General features: G+C 37.3%; 1 protein-coding gene across 1 annotated transcript in view; it reads left to right on the top strand.

The window, feature by feature from the left end:
- Positions 1-14,945, top strand: part of HNRNPR (heterogeneous nuclear ribonucleoprotein R) — a 40,216-nt gene extending 25,271 nt beyond the window's left edge. Inside the window, exons 2-9 of the mRNA XM_075195501.1 lie at positions 255-362; positions 2,797-2,910; positions 3,088-3,264; positions 5,444-5,579; positions 5,711-5,916; positions 8,470-8,619; positions 9,640-9,761; positions 13,350-14,945. Of these exons, the coding sequence (XP_075051602.1) occupies positions 282-362; positions 2,797-2,910; positions 3,088-3,264; positions 5,444-5,579; positions 5,711-5,916; positions 8,470-8,619; positions 9,640-9,761; positions 13,350-13,959 (1,596 nt within the window). The 5' untranslated portion in view covers positions 255-281 and the 3' untranslated portion in view covers positions 13,960-14,945. The remainder of the gene's footprint in view (positions 1-254; positions 363-2,796; positions 2,911-3,087; positions 3,265-5,443; positions 5,580-5,710; positions 5,917-8,469; positions 8,620-9,639; positions 9,762-13,349) is intronic.
- The last annotated feature ends 5,806 nt before the right edge of the window (positions 14,946-20,751 follow it).

Raw genomic sequence — 20,751 nt, 5'->3', positions numbered from 1 at the left:
ATCCCCATGGTTAAGCAGTGTCCCCCAAATGGACTCAGAGAAAGAGATTTATCGTAAGTATAAATCCTGTTTTCTTTTACTAGTGAGTAAAGGTGGCTAACTTGCCTGAATAAATAGTGAGCATAATCACATTTTGTTTTGCACAAGATAGTACCCCATATTTATAATGTTTTGTAACGTTTTTTCTGAACACATATAAGTGACCATGTGAGATGTTTTGAAAACAGTAAGTCAATGATTTGTTTATTTTTCAGAACAAAAGCTCCCTCCCTGCTGGAGTCATGAAAACCTACAGGCAGAGGGAAAAGCAGGGAAACAAGACCCCGGAAAGTGTCAAGGCTCCAGATGAAGCAAAGATTAAGGTAATTGCTTGTGGGGGAGTGGGGGGTGGGTGTATTTTTGTGTCATGAACATTCTGCCAATCATAGCAGAGCTGGTCAGAAGATGAATGGCACTATGATTAGTATATCTCTATAACGTTGCTTGTTGCATCTCTCTTACCATTGACTTGAATTTAAACTATTGCTATGGACCATTAATATAGGAGCTGGAGCTTGTTACACCTTGGTTGTAGTTTGGACATTAGCTTTTCTATCAAAGTTTGTTTTGGGATTTATCTTGGACTTTGGACTAATTGGACAATTTATCCCACGGATTATTGGGTTTCTCGAGGGTTTTTTTATTTTATTTTTTATGGTTGTGTTTTTTTGTTACACTGTACAATTTGCTCTAAACTTATTATTGTCTACCTTTTGGTCCTGACCATCCAAATGTGTTTTATTTTATGCATTTGCTGTAATCTTGTAATTCATAACCAATCAATTATGCATCTAAATTTTGCCACTGAAAGCAGACCTTCACTATATTTATACCCTAGATGTAATGTACCCACCTCTAATAGAAGGTTTTCCCATAGAGGCAGCATCATCCACAGTACACGAAAGGGAAGCGTGGTTCTTTCCACACTATCCTGTTTTTGTAACTGAATCAAATGGCAATTTCAGAAGTGGATATAGGGTAGCTGGATAGGAGTAATGAAAAGTGAGTGATGTACTTGCAGGAATAGAAGTCAATTTAACTGCAGATAAAGATTAGAAATAAAAATACACCACATGCATTTTTCTTAGAATTCCATTTAGGATCTTCACAAAGTTGAAGGCGTAATGTATTATCGTTTATATAGCGCCATTCATATTTCACACAATAGGTAGCCATTCACATCAGCCCCTGCTCCATTGGAGTCAACAATGTAAATTCCATTTTGTATATAGATGGATATATAGAGATATATTACACAGGCCAAGTAGGGAAAGTGCTCATCTTACGGGGCAGCACAGTGGCTAAGTGGTTAGCACTTCTGCCTCACAGCGCTGGGGTCATGAGTTCAACTCCCAACCATGGCCTTATCTGTGTGGAGTTTGTATGTTCTCCCCGTGTTAGCGTGGGTTTCCTCCGGCTACTCCGGTTTTCCTCCCACACTCCAAAAACATATTAGTAGGCTAATTGGCTGCTATCAAAATTGACCCTAGTCTCTCTGTGTCTGTGTGTGTGTGTGTATGTTAGGGAATTTAGACTGTAAGCTCCAATAGGGCAGGGACTGATGTTAATGAGTTCTCTGCACAGCGCTGTGGAATCAGTGGCGCTATATAAATAAATGATGATGATGATCTTGCGCTGCACATTACTTTTATCCATTGATTTGGATTTTGTTGGCGTATTTACTTCTATTGTAAGTTCCTGTCTTCTACCAAGTGTTTGTGTGGAGGAAACCATGCAAACACTGGTACAATATAAAAAGGCCACATAGATAAGGCCTTATCATATTGTCCAGATGGTTATGCGTGTGGTGGTTTTATTTTTGAAAACAATTTGTGTACGTTATTTCTTGGTTTAGCAATCCAGTATTCTTGATTTGATGGAAATAGAAACCCTTCAATTTGCTTGTCAAGGCAAAAGTTTGGAATTGCCAAAAAATGTTTTGTTTTTTGAAAGTATGGATACTTTTTGTTTTTGATTTTATATCAAGGTACCATTAAATTGAACTGAAATTCTAGTCCATTTCATATCTGTTCTGTCAAAGAATCCTTCATTTTGGAGCAATTACAGCTTTGGCATGCTAGCTGTCAATTTTTGAAGATATTCAGGGGAAATTGGTACCCACGACTTCCCAAAGTTGACTTGTGTGGCATTTTTCCTGACCTTGTGGTCAAGCTCCTCCCACAAGAAATCGGTAGGATTGGTTGTGCCGTTGTGCATCTGACCCTTCCACATCTTCTCTTACTTTTTTATTTTTTTATATCCTGATCAGATCCAGTTTGCCCATTTTTTCTCAAGACACTAGTAGACAACTTCTTGTATGAAAGCTTCAGTTTCTGGGCAATGACGCATGGAATAGCCTTCATTTCTCAAAACGGAAGACTTGACATGTTTGTTGAGAATGCTGTTTTGTTTTGGCCATTAGGACATTTGAGTAATAGTTGCTGAAAATGGGACTTTGGAGTCTGTCTTCATCATATTTTGAAATCAATTAATGGCACGTTGATTAAAAAAATAAAGTATAAAATCGTTCAAAACCCAAGAAATTTCATACGGATTCCAAACATTGCACGCTAGTGTATAATTTTTCTTTTGGTTTGCAGAGATCCTTTATCCAGCCATCAAGACAGGGGTCATAAAGTTTATAAATGTTAATGTTAATTAACCACTTACTGTGTGTTTCTATAGTCATCTCTTTGCCTTTTTAAATGTTATTTAACATGTAATGTCTACTGAAATGTCTGTGTTATTCTCCTTCAGGTATTACTAGAAAGAACTGGATACAGCTTGGATGTAACAACAGGTCAAAGAAAATATGGGGGTCCTCCACCAGACTCCATATCCTCTTGTGCACAGCCTGGCATCGGCACAGAGGTCTGTGTGTAAGAAACAAGACAATTTGCACGTTTGCTTCCCTCTCACATTAAGTTTACATAGATAAAGTGAAATTGCACCAAGCATAAGTTCTTAGAACAGTATAATGACATTTTTCTGATTATTCAACCCCCCCTCACCTAAAAATTTGTATGCTTTTTTTTTTTTTTTTTACAGGTTTTTGTTGGCAAGATACCTAGAGACTTGTATGAGGATGAGTTAGTGCCTCTTTTTGAAAAAGCAGGCCCCATTTGGGATCTTCGTCTTATGATGGATCCTCTTTCTGGGCAAAATAGAGGTTATGCCTTTATCACTTTCTGTAATAAAGAGGCAGCTCAAGAGGCTGTGAAATTGGTAAGTGGTTATGTTTTAATAGCTGTAAATAAAATAAATAAATAAATAAGTGTAAAATTGTGTGTAAGATTGAGATCTATCCTTCTTTAACAGTTTTTTTTTAATGCCACTACTTAAAGAATAAGTTTCAACTTGATTCTCAACTTCTATGTGCGCTTTATCCTCAGGACTTCAGTGAAATGAGAGTCACATGACTAACATTAAATAGTGTTTGGGTGTCCTTTTGGGCACCCAATAGTTACTTAGACGCATGAGGAAAGCAATCTTGTGTAGATAATTGTCCCTGATGCATTGTCTCTATGTATCAGTGGTGCTTTGGTGTCGGGCAGGAAGCACTAGTGATTTGGTCATGCAAGTGAGTGGTAATCTGGGTCTAATAAAGTGGTTGTAAAACTAGATCTTTCTTTTTCTTGCAATTTATTATTCCCCATCCCTAATCATGTGTTGAGACATTTATAATATGGACCTGATGTATGTATATGCTCTTACATAGACTGGACTGTCTCGCATTTCAACCCTATGTATGTTACCATATCCTTAAAAATAAATGGCTTAACTGTTAATTTTACCACAAAACCTCCAATAAGTGCACATGTTTGGTAGAACTATAGATGTTCAGTGTTACAGAATTAAAAAAAAAAAAAAAGTTGTATCTTATGGGCTCAAATTATTTTGTGAGTAGTTAAGGGAAGAAACACAAGATGTTTAGAAGATGTTTATTTGACTATGGTACCAAAAAAAGCTTTGTCCCATAAAAAAATGTAGCATTTGCTTGACTAAAGTAAAAGGTTTTTTTTTTTAATAGTTTTTTATGGCAAAAATGTGAGAGGGGCATGATTTACAGTTTGTATCGATGAAAGCCATGGTGTATCACTCTCTAAATTTGTTATATATAAGAATTGCTTAAGTTATGGCACAATGTGAAGCTTTTTAATATACATCAAATATGAGATCACAGCAAAAACTTGAGATGCCTTGTATTAGATTTACTAATCACTTTCCCATATATGCCTAAAATGACCCTTTCCTAGAGGAAAAAATGTATATACCGTATTTATCGGCGTATAACACGCACTTTTTTCCCCCTGAAAATAGGGGGCAAATGATGTATGCGTGTTATACGCCGATATAATGTTAAGAAGCCATGTTTTTATAGCGTGTGGAGTGTGAGGCAATCAGTAGGCAACGGCAAGCCGCGCCTTCCTCACGTCTAATTCTCGCGGCCATCGGAGCGTAACCACGGCAACGCTCTGCACTGCGAGAGTTCGCTGTCTGAGGTAGGAGAACTTGTACCCGTCAGGTACAAGTAAAGTAGTGAAGTAAAGTGGGGTTTTGTGTACGGCGCAACAACGAACTAACAATTAAACAGATAAAATACGGTATATAGTCATTTTAAAATAATTATATAAAGTGCTAACATGCTAATTCCCATATGTGAAAAACTGGTGATACAATAGTGCCAGCATGCTGGATCCAATATGTGCAAGTAATAAATATTACTGTATGTGCTGAAAATATTCTAAAATTATTTCTATAATATATATATATATTTAACAAAGTGCTAGTGTATTACATAGATGTTGTGCAGCAGTGTGCACAGATTTAAAGGAGACCAGAATGGCAAAATAAATCTTCCTGAAATTTCCCTCTTAAAATGAAGATGCGTGTTATACGCCTGTGCGTGTTATACGCCGATAAATACGGTATGTATTTTGGCACTGTATTTACATATGCTGAGTGCGTGCTTTTCTGGTAAGGCTGATGGCAGGGTCCTTTTTAACAACACTATACACATTGTACAGTCCCTTCTTTATCAATCCTACCCTGCACATATTTAAATGAAGGCAACTTGATCCTCTATTGCCTGAATCTGCTCTCAACGCTGAAGAATTTGGTTCGTCCACAAAGCTTCAATAGTAGAACTCTCCAAGGAAGCTTTTCAAGAGTGTGCTATTCAAGCATTATTTGATAGTTGCAATGTGCTCTCAAAGCTGCAGGGAGAGCTAGCACAAATATTAATGAACCAGCTCTCAATTAGAATCTCAAATACCTTCAGTTATGATAAGTTCTTGGATATTGCTAATAGCTCTTACATAAAGAAATGCGTAATTTTGTCTTTTTAGTAGATCTTCATCATAGTGGCAATGCTTTTCATACATTTTTTTTTGTTTGTGTTTAGTGTGACAACTATGAAATACGCCCTGGCAAACACATTGGAGTATGCATTTCTGTGGCAAATAACAGACTTTTTGTTGGATCCATTCCTAAAAATAAAACTAAAGAAAATATACTGGAGGAGTTTAGTAAAGTCACAGGTACTGTTATTTGACTGTTTATCCAGTTGCTGTATCTACTACTTTTTTAAATGCTTGATGAAAGTGATCCTTTTTTTATTGAAAGCATTATTTTCATGTTGGCCATTGAGTGTTAATTCTGTAACTTTCAGAGGGCCTGGTGGATGTGATCCTCTACCATCAACCTGATGACAAGAAGAAGAACCGTGGCTTTTGCTTCCTGGAGTATGAGGACCACAAGACTGCAGCACAGGCCAGGCGCAGATTAATGAGTGGCAAGGTGAAAGTTTGGGGCAATGTGGTAACTGTAGAATGGGCAGATCCAGTGGAGGAGCCAGACCCTGAGATAATGGCAAAGGTGAGCAATTGTTTAATTAACAAAAAACAATATCTAATTTATTAGTGTGTATTAACTATTTTGATTTTTTTCTTTCAAATTAGTTTCTCAGATGTATTAAACACTTTTTTGAACAATGTAGTCTTTTATAAAAATTTCAATTTGTTGTGTAAGGCCTGTTGACCACTAGCAAAAAAAAATAAAAAAAGGCACTCAAACTCTATTTAAATTTGGTGAAATATACACAATTGACAGATTTCAACTAATGAAAACAAACTGCAAAATATTACATCATATCATTTATTACATATAAAGTCAAAACTCAAAATCTGCAGTGAGTAGTAGTAATTACATATTTTTCAGTGTAAATAAAAGACTAATGTAAAGAGAGGATCTCAACAGATATTTCCTCTTCAGTATGAATTTTAAAGAAAAAAATTCATCTGTACGATGTCTCATTAGCACAATGCTGTCTTTCTATAGAAACATAGGTATCTCCTAATGCGCATTAAGGCTGTATCAATTAGGTAAGTATTCGATGTATATATGAAGTATAGGGAGCAGTTCAAGGAGTATGCATACAATAGAAGGGACTTTTCAGATTAATAAAGTGCTTTCAATTTTCCCAGATCCTAGGATAATGCTTAAAACAGTACTTGTGGTTTCTGGTTTCGTCCTCTCCGCTATGCTCTCAAACACAGGTGGCCACCCGAGTCAATCCTCCTCTCCTATATGATTATCATTTAAGGGGTTGTGGCATACTCCTTTTATGGCAGCTGCCTCTTGCTATGTATTGATTATCGTTTAAGACAGAGATATATATATAGATATAGATAGATATATATAGATATATATATATAGATATAGATATATATATATATATATATATATATATATTTCTCGTTCTGTTTAATATTGATATGTGTTTATATTTTTTAGACCTGACCATCTGTGCCTGATTGATTACGTTTGTCTGTTAACCACTAGCATTGTATTTGCTCCAAATGTGAAATACAAATTCCGTTACACATAACTGTTTATATGCAACATTCCCGTGTATTTGCGAATTCATTGGGCATGCAGTGCCTCCGTGACCTGTGGGTACTAGCGTAATGAATAATATTGGTATACCGCCCATACACTTCTATACCTTTATACGAACATTAATAAAATGTAAATAGAACAGGCATGATCCTTTTTTAATGAAATAAGTCCTTGTGGATTGGCTGGTGAGAGGGAATACTAAGAACTCCCGCTTTGACAACACATGAATAAAAATTTATTTAATCTGTTAATATGTGGGAAAAATAACATTGCTGTGAAGCTCCATATCCAATATCGGTGTCCCATTTATTTCAATAGAAATTTTCAATTTGGTTTTGGCATGTCGGTGGAATGAAGAGGCCAAATACAGCACGGCTTGGGTGTAGCAGCTTGTGTGTAGTTACACACTAAGGCGGCGGTTCCCAAAGTGTGCGCCGCGGCTCTGTCACTGGGGTGCCGCGGGCCAGCCATAGAAAAAAAGAAAGAACACAAAAACTTACTAATCCGCGCGGCTCCGGGACCCAGCATCCACCTCTCTCCCGCAGCTGTCACTGAATATCGACGTCTGTGACAGCTGCTAGAGAGAGGTGGGTGCTGGGTCCCGGCGCCGCGCGGATTGGTAAGTTTTTGTGTTCTTTCTTTTTTTCTATGGCTGGCGCAGGGCAGAGTGAGAAGGACCGTGACAGCGGGACAGCAGAGGGGGGCAGAGTGAGAAGGAACGTGACAGCGGGGCAGCAGAGGGGGCAGAGTGAGAAGGATCGTGACAGCGGAGGGGGACAGCGTGACGGCAGAGGGGGCAGCGTGCCTTGATGCACAGGGGGCATTTTTGCATACAACTAAAGAAGTATTTCTGTCCTGACCTAAATACTTATTACAATTTTTTGACCCAACTACTTCTAAAACAGGACTGCTCAGTAATTATTTTGGAGGGGTGCCTTGAAAAAATTTGGAGACTCTTAAGGGTGCTGCGAACTGCAAAAGTTTGGGAACCACTGCACTAAGGGTTAGCAATGCACGCCAATAGTAATCTGTTCTCTTTCAAGTCTGGCGACATAATTTGAAACCACTGAAATGGAGTAAACAGCTCTAACACAGCCATATCACAAATGTACGCAGGTGTAATATGACTGCAAAGGGTCATGGGCACTCAGAATAGAATTGGTTCTATTTTTGCACTTAAGTTAAAAGAGGCATTTTCTCCCACACTTCAAAAACATATTGATAGGTTAATTGGCTGCTAACAAATTGACCCTAGTCTGTGTGTCTGTGTGTATGTTAGGGAATTTAGACTGTAAGCTCTAATGGAGCAGGGACTGATGTGAGTGAGTTCTCTGTACAGCGCTGCGGAATCAGTGGCGCTATATAAATAAATTGTGGTGATTTAAATGCCGGTGGTTAATAGCACAAAGCAAGTTTTTTGTTTTTCTGAAACGTTCATGCACAGCATAAAGTTGTTTTGGTGTTTTTTGTGTTTTTTTTTTTTTTATCCCTTCAATCATTTAGGTCTTCATTCTTGAATTGTCATTTTAGGTCAAAGTACTTTTTGTAAGGAATCTGTCTTCCACAGTAACTGAAGAGATTCTAGAAAAGGCTTTTTCAGTGTTTGGAAAGCTGGAACGGGTGAAGAAACTGAAGGATTATGCCTTTGTACACTTTGAAGAGCGAGATTCTGCAGTCAGGGTGAGGCCAGATATCGCTTTGCTGGCGAAAATTGTAAAGTGTGTGAAGCTTTGCAATTTGTATATCTAAACACTTAGGGTATTTGCTACTGCTGTGATTGGTAAAATTGCTTTGCAATAGTGGTGTGTGTTGTTTTGTTTGTTTTTGTTACACATTTCCTTTTTTGGTTTAGTTCTGTTTCTCAAAAGCATATTACCAGCAAAGAACAAAGTCTTGCCTATATAAAATTAGACGTGTGCCTAAATGCCATACTTTTTCCTAGGGTCTTTATACTCCACTGTTGTACCCATAAATGTAAAACATAAAATCTCTCGTCGGATATAATCTTATACATTTGGCTTTGCTTGCTTTCCCTATTTTAATTTCCCTTTTAGCCTGTTTGTCTTTCTAATTGAGTCTATGGACAGCGCTTAAAATGAAGGAAAGCCTCAATTTTAGAGCCTCAGATCCTAGGTTGTGTCACCCATTTAGAAGATGTGGTTGTGGGTATGCTTAAGTATCAGTTGTACAAAATCTGTAAGACCCATTTAATCCAGCTATTTAAATTGATCGATCACGTATCTATTCTTCATTGACACTAGCAGAACGCCTGTTAACACTTTTTAAACATACAGTGGATTGTCACAGTTAGCCGGGAACTAGATTATAACTTATTACGTAATGCACTGCAAGTATCAATGTCTAATGGCTCTTCCTGGCATTTCCTCACATGAGCGTTGCTTGTTTGTCACCAGTGGATGCAGGATAAATTGCTTATAATTTTTATTCATACTTATGACTCCCACTCTGTTGTAGTGTGTTTTACTTTTAAGTAGGGCACTTTCCTAGACTTCACATTTTCAGCCAGTGATTTTAATGAAATGTAATAGGCAACAAATGACTAAAACTTATTTAGCAGATGCACATACTTTTTTATAGATTATAATCGTAACCCTGATAGTTACAATATGCAGTCCAGGTTTAGCTTGTTGCTTCTGGGTTGTCGGTCATGCCTGTTAATTATTTCAATGTAATTAAAAGGCTATGGATGAAATGAATGGAACAGACCTGGAGGGTGAAGAAATTGAAATAGTACTGGCAAAACCACCAGACAAAAAGAGAAAGGAGCGCCAGGCAGCACGACAAGCTTCTCGTGGCACTTTGTAAGTATATTGTACATGTCATCCAAATATATTTTATCATAGAAATTTTATAAAAAAATAAAAAACAAAGTAACAATACCGGTCATTTACGAACTGCAAACATGTGACCCCACAATGATACCTTTTATGTTAGCCTACATATCTGCATTTCAAAGTTTACACCCATGTCGATCTTTGAAAACCTCTTCCTTTTGTTAAAGCAATCTGCAACATGCATTGTGGTGTGCAGGTGTACCTCCAAACACACATGGTAAAAAGTAACAATTAAGGCCATCCTCCTTACACTTTAGGACCATCCTGTTCAATAATTTAAATTGTTCTATCTTCCGCTTTAAAATAACTGCTCACTTTAGCTTAGTGGTGGGCAACCTTTTTTTCTGCCAAGGGTCATTTAGATATTTATAACATTCAGGGGCCATTCAAAATTATCAACTTTAAAATTAGCCTGCTGTATTTGGTCAGACATTTAATTAACTCACCCCTAATGTGATGGCTGGAACTGCTTTTCTTTGGTGAGGCATGTCATGTAAGCTGGCGTTGATGATGATGCTGCTACTCGCAACTGCTTTTCCATGTTTGCTTCGTTCGACTATTTGCTACTTAAGTTTTTATAACTAGCCAGTGAGGATTGTTGATTGTGTATGTGTGGATGAAGGTTGAATTAGAGTTATTGTCTCTTGACAAAGACACTGAATAAATGTGGGCTCTGGAATATGCCAAGCTATTCAACAGTCAAGCACCCCACTTTCATACTGTGTCCCTTTATGCCTTTTTTTTTTTTTCCCTTCCCTCCCTCCTCTCTTTCATGCTTTTTTTTCCCTCCCCTTCACTTGCCTTTCGATTGCCTTCTTTATTCTCTTCCATTTTCTTTTCTTCAAACTATCTTCTCCTCCTTCTCTGTGGTGTTCGTGGGCCGCGGCTCCTCACTGCAACTGTGCGCAGGGAAGGAAGGAGTGGTCCAGTCTGTCAGATGGGTTTTGTTTTGTTCTCAGTTTATTTTTCTTTTTTTCTCTCTTCAGCAGCGGGGGATGGCAGAGGGCCACACCAATTCATTCCGAGGGCCTTATATGGCCCGCCGGCCAAACGTTCCCCACCCCTGCGTTAGCTCATTTAGGTCTCAAATCATGAGTGAGGGAAGATCAGGGGGTAAATGCATCAAGCTGAGAGTTTTCTGGCGGGTTTAAAAAACCAATCAGATTCTAGCTATCATTTATTTAGTACATTCTACAAAATGATAGCTAGAATCTAATTGGTTGCTATATGCAACATCTCCACTTTTCAAACCCGCCGGAAAACTCTCAGCTTGATACATTTACCCCCAGAACTGTCTTTATTACATATGTCATGTCTGCGTGTTTTGCAGTATCTAAGCACTCTTATCTGCCCTTTTTAATAATAGTCATCTCTCCGACTGTATCTCCAGCCAGCCAGTGTAAATTTTCAAACCCCACCAAGGATGCAATCCTGGCTCCTTAAGTCCATAGATACTGAATAAAATGGGTACATTTGCAAAAAAGTAGGTGCATGATGTCACAAGAATATTTGTTTGTTTTTTGTAAATGGCCCTTATTGTTTCCTGTTTCGTCAGTTGTTGGCAGTTTGACAGAATTCTTTTATCTTCGTTCTACTCTTCCAGCTGTTGGTCAACAATCCCACATTCCTTATTTAGCTCATTCATTTGATAAACTTGCTACCATCACTTGCTCTATTTAACTTTCAAGCCTTCATAGAATAGTAGAGCTTATTATAAGAGTATTCACTACTAACCTCTCTTTATATTATAAGAAATAAGGTAATAAGCATGGAAATCCTCTCTAAAGCTTAGATGTCTTTAAATGTGTCTCCCTAGCTGTCCTGACAATATTCATGCACTTTTTAAACTCTAGCGCTATCCCCAGTCAACAGGATCATCTTGCTCAAGTTGAGTGGTCTTGTTGGTGGCATGTGGTGGAAAAAAAGCTTAAGGGCATACAGAGAAATTATTTTAAGCACTTATTCAGTGAACTTAAAAACAAAAATACTGAAAAATTGCATTTAAATGTTAAAGAATGTCCCATACACACTTATGCAGGTAATTACTTCTGTTAAAAGGGCCACTAAAATTAAAATACAAGTTGTATACCAGTAAGCCAAGCAAGTTGTGTGGGGAATTTCCTTTTTAAAGAAACATTTTATTAAGGTAGCCGATCCTGAAATCTAAATTTGTTGAAACTGCACAAAATTGTCAGTTGAGTATTGCACATGAATGATGGAAAAAAAAATGAAAGCCAGCAAGTATTGCCTTAACAAAAGTTCACTCCTGAGGAGCAGTATGTGTCTATACTTTACTGGGGCGCCTCATGCTCTCTGTGTTTCGTACTTCTGGGGTCAGTTCTAGTTTAAGTAGTCCTAAGATATGAGGTAAACTTTCAGGAGGTAATATCTAGCTCCACCTTAGATCACCATGGTTTTTCTCAAGCTTGTGTTTCCTGTGTAGAGGGGTACAGGCTGGAGAGTGAGGCAACACCAGAAAGTTGTATTCTGCTACTTGGGAGGGATTCTTTTGTAAGTGTAATCCTTTCTGCATTGGTTTTATTTTTAATATGTACAGTACTCAGCATGTTTTTCGTTTTTTGTAGTTTTAACAGATTTTTTTTTTATGTAAACACATTTTGCTGAAATTTGCACATATATCTTTGTTACAAATTATTTGGAATAAAGATCTAATTTTACTGGTATGGTACAAAGCTGTGCCGTGCCCCTTTATAAGACGGATTAGTAACATTCACAAACAAATATTTAAATGTTTCTGCGATTTTAGGAATTGTGGGGGACTCTGCTGAATAACACTTGTAAATGCAATTTTTAATGTGGTATCTCGGTTTCTGTCAAAATATATATTTTGCATTTCCATTGGTGGGTGTAGCAACATGTCTATTTAAAGCTGATTCGACATTAACATTTTTGATTCAGGGATTTATTTGGTGTCCGCTAGATAATGTGCTTTCATGACTATCAGACAGGACTTCACAGCGAACTCTGTATCCAGTAGAATAGTCTTAATGGGACTTTTTCTCTTTTTATGCTCACTGAATAAACTTGGTAACTTTTATCGCTTAAAAAAGCATGTGCTTAGGAAGTCATACCCCTCTTTTCAAGGGCATAACTAGATACTTATGGGCCCCATTACAAAATTTTTGTAAAGGCCCCCATGTATCACACAATGGTGAAAAACTCAGGTGTACACATGGGGCTTTAACAGGGAAGGCAGGTTCTTGATAGAACAGCTTGTGATTAAAATAGTACATTATATATCTAATTTCACACATGCTGTGTACCTGGAGCTAGTCTTTGTGATTTGAGGGACACTTGCGGGAAAAGGGTTTTAACAAAATTGGGTTAGAAGTTACCTCCTGAAGGTGTTTCATGGGTGCACAATATCTTGTTTTAACCTTGCCTAGTTAGATCTACAACAAAGGAAATTATTCCATATTTTATTTTTCATTTAAAAACCACTGCATTGGTATTTGTTGTGTGTTTTTTTGTTTTTCCCGCTTTGTTTACATTGAATATTCCCTGCACATGCTTATACTTGGTTTATATTCATAGGTATGATGATTATTACTATTATCCTCCTCCTCGTATGCCTCCTTCAGGCAGAGGCAGGGGCCGTGGAGGCAGAGGCGGCTATTCATATCCCCAAGATTATTATGGCTATGAAGATTACTATGATGATTATTATACATACGATTACCATGACTACCGCGGTGGCTATGACGATCCATACTATGGGTATGATGATGCGTACCCTGTGCGAGGGCGAGGAGGTAGAGGTGGCAGAGGTGGACCCCCACCACCTAGAGGCAGATCAGCTCCTCCTTTGCGTGGGGGGCGCTCCAACTATGTACCAAGGGGTTCTCCTATGGGCCCTCCTAGAGGATCCAGAGGTGGACGAGGCGGGCCATCCCAGCAACCACAACGAGGCCGCAACTCGCGTGGCAACCGTGGAAGTAGAGGTGGGAATGTTGGTGGAAAAAGAAAGGCAGATGGGTACAGCCAGCCAGACTCCAAGCGGCGCCAGACCAACAATCAGAATTGGGGAACCCAGCCCATAGCCCAGCAGCCCTTGCAACAAGGCGGTGATTATACTGGTAACTATGGTTACAGTAATGAAAACCAAGAGTTTTATCAGGATTCTTATGGGCAGCAATGGAAGTAGGAAAGGCTACTACAAATTTTAATTTTCATTTTCCAAAACTACATTTATACATACATATAGGTGCGCACACATCACTATTCTGTAAATAACTTTATTTTATTTTTATTATCTTTGGTGTTCACAATATACGCCCTGGTAAAGTGATGGATAGTTTAATTGTGGGGGCTTCTTAAAATGAAGTCATGCTGGAAACCAAGCTCAAGATGTGAACGCTGAAAGATAACTTCATTATTATTCTGTAGCTCACAAAATTCTGTGACTTTAGATAATGATACTAATGTTTTTGGGTTAAATCCAGATATTTTGATATTCGCCACCTTACCAGTTTATTGATGGGTACTAGTGTTTTTCTTGATTTTAGGCAGGTTTTTGAATTTTAGGGGACAGCATGTAGTAATTTTGTGTGGAAACTTTTTAGGCTTTTTTTTTTTTTTTTTTCCTGGTTAAGTTACCCTTCTCCACTTTGAAGTCTCTGCCATAGAATTATGTTGTATATAAATGTAAACACTAGTGAAGTCTAGTAGTTTTTAAAAGTCATCTTTATTACCAAACATTTTAAGATGTCATGTATGTTTTGCATTCCTAGATATAGGTCTATTGTAAAGAGAAAAAAAAAAAATTATTTTCAATTGTTTCACACTTTTTGGACGGGAATAACAAGCCCTATCAGTTTGGCTTGGGCTCCAGAAGCCTCTGCAGTATGTTCTGTGATTGTATTTCCAGTTTTCTTGTTAATGTACAATTTCAATAAAACTGTTAGCAAAAAAAAACCAAAAAAAAAACAGAAAGCAAACAAAAACCCACTGCAAACAACCTTGTCCCATTTCCAAACATGGTTGTATCCTATTAAAAACAGAAAAAGAAACAAACAATTCTGACTTGTGATTTTTGCAACACCATTTCAAGACTGGACTGCATATGTGAGTGATCAAATCTGCTTTTCAAATGAAAGCGTGTCTATTAAAAAACCAATGAAAATGCTGAAAGTGATCTTGATGTATTTTAAAGGTCATGTGGCAGCAGCAAATCGCTCAGCCCTTATTAAACTGTATAATATAATCTCTTAGAATACCAATAAACACTGTGTGGCTGACAATGTGCTTTATTGGGGATAAAAAGCAGCAATACATTTTGTTTTCTAAAGACAGACTGGGTGAAATTGAACTTTTACTGCACATATTACTACATGAAAGAATGTATGTATACAAAGCAATACAAAATATGCTGGATGGAAAATTAGAGAAGGTAGAAGTGCATTTTTGAGACTGCTCCAAATCTTTCAACCTCTACAAAAACATGCTTTGAAAAGTTTCCTTAAATTCCCCACGTTTCATCAAACCTTTAAAGACTGATCACTGAGTTTCACAAAGCATTTAAGTGTCATGGAATTTAATATTAGATGCAAACTATTGATTTTGAAAAATACTGCAGTCATCTGTAGAGGGTGCATATTTTCTAACCGTTCTGTTCATTGTTGGGAGTGCTGGAAATATGATTGCCATCCCTTACAATACTCCCCTTTTCCCGATCCCTATTTCCGTATAGCGGTAAAATATTTGCTCCTGGTCAACTGCTCATTTAAAATATCATTAAGCATTTGTTTCAGTTTCCCAAAGTACTTGTCTCTTTTTAAAATGGTGCTTACACCATGTATTTATTTGAAGACTTCATTAAACCTGTACAGATGTCAGAAATGTAGAGTGCTATTATATTATCTTAGATTAAAGTCCCTTCATAATATTATGGCATTATTCCTTTGCGGCTAAACATTAAAAGAAGGGATGGAGGTTTAAAATACAGGGACATAAAAATCAGAACCTCCAACATGACTCCTTCCACCTAATGCAAAATGTTTTGCTCTTGAACTTTACATTATATTCCATTGCAGTTTTCTGTGTTGAATTAATTGAAGTGAAACACTTTCTTTAGTTAAACAATAATTTAAATTTTATTCAGCACTGGTAAATACGATTTTTAAGTGGGAATTTTGAGATCAGAACATTATTTGAAGGGAAAACTGAAATGAATTGAACATTCAAATATAAAGCTTTATTTAAGTTCTACAGTGCTAAATATTCCACATTTGTTTGCTTCAGTTCTCAGTCATTTTGTTCCAAATAAAGTTACCAGGCTTAATTCCAAAAAATGACATTTGCCCTGTTTACAAATCTCCATATTGAATTTGCTATCCAAAAACATTGTACACAGTCTGGTCTTAACCCTTGGTGACTGGCAGGATAACAAGCTTGACTAGATCCACCCATCTGCACTCGATGTGCACCTAGATCTTTTCCACCTTGGTGTGGTTGGAAAATGACCACACAGAGGCCTACAATTGTCTTCTTTTTAACTGCATTTTCCCACATGCCCAATAATCGGACTCATTGTGATACAATACTTGATATATTTGTCCAATTGCACAATTGACTTCAGTGTGTGACCATAAGTCATGTAGCTGTATTTTTGGTATAAAGTCTGCGCATGGACAGTTGATTTTAAAATGTTAAATTACTGTTTGAGCACAATATATCTTATTGTTTGAGGCACTCTATTTTTTTTATATCCTTTTATAGATTCATGTTACTGTTCCTCGTTGTCACTTTTTTTGTTTTTTTTTCCTCTTTGTGGGTTGGGTAATGTGTTAATACAGAGGCGAGGAACGTTTTTTACTGTGAAGGCCAAATTCCGAAGGATAAGGCAACATGTTGCATAAGTGTATGCATTATACATTTATGGACAATACATACATATTTAGATGTCTTTATTGAAAAATAGAATAGAGAACATGCTTTTATAACACAAAATTAAACTTTGCGAGTAACTTAATAAATTGCTTTAAACTCTCAGCCTGAAGGCTACAGGTTCCCAACCGCTTGTTTAATTGAAAAGTCAGTATACAGCAGGGCTGCATGCCCAATATACCCCACTGCTCCGTTTATGAAGAGTAAAAATAGCCTTTATAGTGCATTCTCAAAGACACTGGGCTAATCTTCACAATTATTCTCTGAAACATTTGAAAAATTTGTACTGTGAAGGATGGTAATTTGAGAATTGCTGCACCAGACCTCTTTACAAGGTATGTTCTATTAATAGATTTTATTTCTGACCATTCTCAATATGATGGCATTTACAATATTGCCATGTCACTTAATAGCCTTTTGTGTTAGGTTTTTAGTGTGATTATAAACACTTAAAGCACTTCTGAAATGTTTTCAGACCTACATGATTAGACTGTATTGCAATCATATTTTCTATTAAACAATGATTCTGTCAACCTGGTGCTTTCAGAGGGTTACATTGCATTCAGTGCTTAGTCCCTATTCTGATTGCGATGGTCAGGAAACCAAATTGCTATTTGTACAAAAAGCTGCAGGATCTTTGGCAAGTACTTGAACCTAAATTGTTTTCTGATGAATGTCCACAATAAATATAAAGGAAATACCTAAATGGACAGTTCAAATGGCAAAATAATAATATTCTGTGCCTAAATGATGCGCTGCATATGTGTTAAAATAATGTATACATACATAATTGATTGTGATTGTCTGTCTGAATCTGAAAATCATAAGTTGTCTGAAGGACACTTCAGTATAATGTAAATTTGTTAATTGGGATCTTATTAAAGTTGTGATGTTTTCAAATGTACATAGGGTAAAGCTTTGAAAATCTTTGATTCTTTGGTCAATTTAAAACGGGTCAATTTAACTGCACCACAACTAGCTGTACTGTACGGTGTGACAATTCAGATTTCAAATTTTATTTGATCACTCATTTAAAGCAGTCACAACAAAACAACCTAATGACTTCTTATTATGTATGAAAACCAAATTCATATTCCAAACAGGTCTGAGCAGAGGATACAAAGTCAGCTCACAGATCTCAAAACTATACTGAGCGTGGATTCTTATTTCAAGATCTACATCAAGAATTTTACATCCAAATTTTTGCACCAAGCAATTTTCTTTTGCAAATAAAGTGATTTGTTCTTGAAACTGAATTAAATTTAACTTGTTGAAATTCAAAAATTGTTCAAAAAGCATTTGTTTAGCATGTGAATGCAATCTACTTCTGTGTCTTAAATTTGAAGTGGACTTAATAATAACTAGAAAAATGTCCAATATTTTTACTTTGTTAAATGTATTTGTTCCCATTTGGGTTTTTTATGAAAGATTATTAAACGAGTTGGGCAAAAGTCAATTACACAAACAAGCTCTAATTATTCCCTTCAGAATGTTGCGAAAAAAAGAAAAGGGAAAATAAAAAGGTTGAGTCTCTTATTTGGAAAAACAATTTTTTTTTTCACATTAAGGGGCCAATTCACTATTACCATTAGTACGGTAAAAGTGCGCAGTATTGCTGTTAGTACGGTAATTTTAATACTGCTTTTTGCTTGCACCTCCCGGGGCTGTGAGTAAAAATCGGGATTAAAATTACAGTATTAAAGGTAATAGTACTAATGCTGTGTTAATCCTAGACTAACGTGGCTGAATTGAATCTGCCGCTCAGAATAAGATCTACTTTTTGTTGTAGCTCGGATCATTTACTGTGCAGTTCCATTTGTCTAGTACCATAGAAAAGAAATTGCTCTCATTGCAACTTATTTACATATGGTGACACTGATCTGTATGCTATTTTATTGTGTTTGGTGTGTAATTAGCACATCATCATACCTACTATTTTATGCTGCATTGAGAGGTTCACTTACCTTTTACAATCATGGATTCTGTGCCAGGTTGTTAAGCTTGTGGTTTGTTTTGCTTTTTTGTTTTGTTACATGTGGTATTTAATCTCTTCATTTAGTATAAGAAAGCTATCCAACTTCCTTGTAGTCCGTTTTAACTTGAAACTAATGATGGCCTGTGCCCCTAAATTACATGTTAACACAATACGCAGTAGCATTTGTTAACATTCACCATTGTATTTGAAAATATATCTAGAATATGAGACCTTTAATGGAAAATATTTAGAAATAGGATATATTTACTACTCTCCCCCCCAAAATAGTGAAATAGGAGTATAGGTTTTGCTTAAGGATATTGCTAATTTAACATATATTGGCTCATTACATCAAGCAAGGGACCCCTCCCCACTATTTGCTGCATAAGGAAGCATGTTAAGATAGAGAGATATGTGTGTGGAGGTTTGGGGATCTGGCATTGAACAACTTTACATCTCTCCCCAAAACAGTACTTTTTAATTATATGGGTTTCATTTAACTCCTCCCACTTGTCATTTCAGGGGTGATTACCTAATTTTTTGCTATTTTACTCATAAATCCCAATGCTTGCCAATAATATTTTTTTTTCTCTCTTTTCATGGCATTATCTTTAGGACTATATCATCCCTCACCCATTCTGCAACACAAACCTCTGTCCACATTGCCCCTTCATTACTTCACTCATATCTAGTGAACACTCAAGAACTCTTACTATTTAAATTCAATAACTTTAACAGTCTCACCCTGTCGCCAGAAACTAAAGACACATCTTGCAATAGTCTTTCCTACCTTTCTTCCTCCCTGCTTCTATTAGCTGGTGATATATCACCTAATCCAGGTCCCCCTCAATTCTCCCACACATGCATATATCTGAACACTAAAGAAATCTAGCAAACCTCAAACCCATCACCTATCTCCCTTCTCTTCCAAAGTCCTTTAAATGTGCCTTTTGGAATGCTCACTCTGTATGTTACAAACTTACCTCCGTACACAATCTCTTCCTCTCATCATCATCATCATCAACATTTATATAGCGCCAGCAAATTCCGTAGCGCTTTACAATTGGGAACAAACCTTAAGACAATACTGAGTAATACAGACAGACAGAAAGGTAACAACCTAAACCTTATAGCAATAACAGAAACATGGCTCACGCAATCAGACACTGCCTCACCTGCAGCCCTTTCACATGGTGATCTCCATTTCACCCACACCCCCAGACCAGGAGGCAGACAAGGAGGGGGGGTTGGACTACTTCTCTCCCCACAGTGCACATTCACAGTTCTACCAAGTATCCCTTCACTCACATTCACATCTTTTGAAGTACATGCTGTTAGGATTTTTAACCCATTCTCTATGCGTGTTGCTGTCAGCTTTCGCCCCCTGGACCACACCAACAATTTCTTGAACACTTCTCTGCATGGCTTCCTCACTTCTTATCCTCTGAGATCCCCACCATCATCATGGGTGATTTCAACAACCCTATTTCTAAATCACGTTCCAATGCTGCTTCAAAACTACTCTCTCTAACCTCCACACTTGACCTCTCCCAGTGGTTTGAATCTGCTACTTATCAGGATGGCCACTATCTTGAACTTGTTTTCTCTAGACTATGCTCTGTTTCTGATTTCCTTTACACTCCTTTCCCCATCTCGGATCATCACCTTATTGGCTACTCGCTCACCCCCAGTGTTTTACTCTCCCTAGTGTCAAACTTTATGCCAAGCCTCCTTGTAACCGCAGGAATATCAACTCTATTGATCTTCAACAGTTTTCCACCTCTCTCCAACACCTTTTTTCCCCAATTTCTACATTTTCCTCCTCTGATCAGACAGTACCCCATTTTCACCAAACCCTAGCAGCTGCCCTTGATCAAGTGGCTCCAGCGACACTACATACTCCGCGTAGACTTCTTTGCCAACCGTGGCACACTAAAGTTACACAAACTACAAAAACGTTCGCGTAAAGCAGAAAGTCACTGGTGTAAATCTTGTACCTCTAATGATTTCATCACACATACTGGTATCTACCACTCCTATAGAAATGCTCTGGACACTGCAAAACAAACATACCTC

The sequence above is a fragment of the Mixophyes fleayi genome, chromosome 2, assembly GCF_038048845.1.
Source record: "Mixophyes fleayi isolate aMixFle1 chromosome 2, aMixFle1.hap1, whole genome shotgun sequence".
NCBI classification, from domain to species: domain Eukaryota; kingdom Metazoa; phylum Chordata; class Amphibia; order Anura; family Limnodynastidae; genus Mixophyes; species Mixophyes fleayi.
This window is presented reverse-complemented; position numbering and strand designations above follow the sequence as displayed.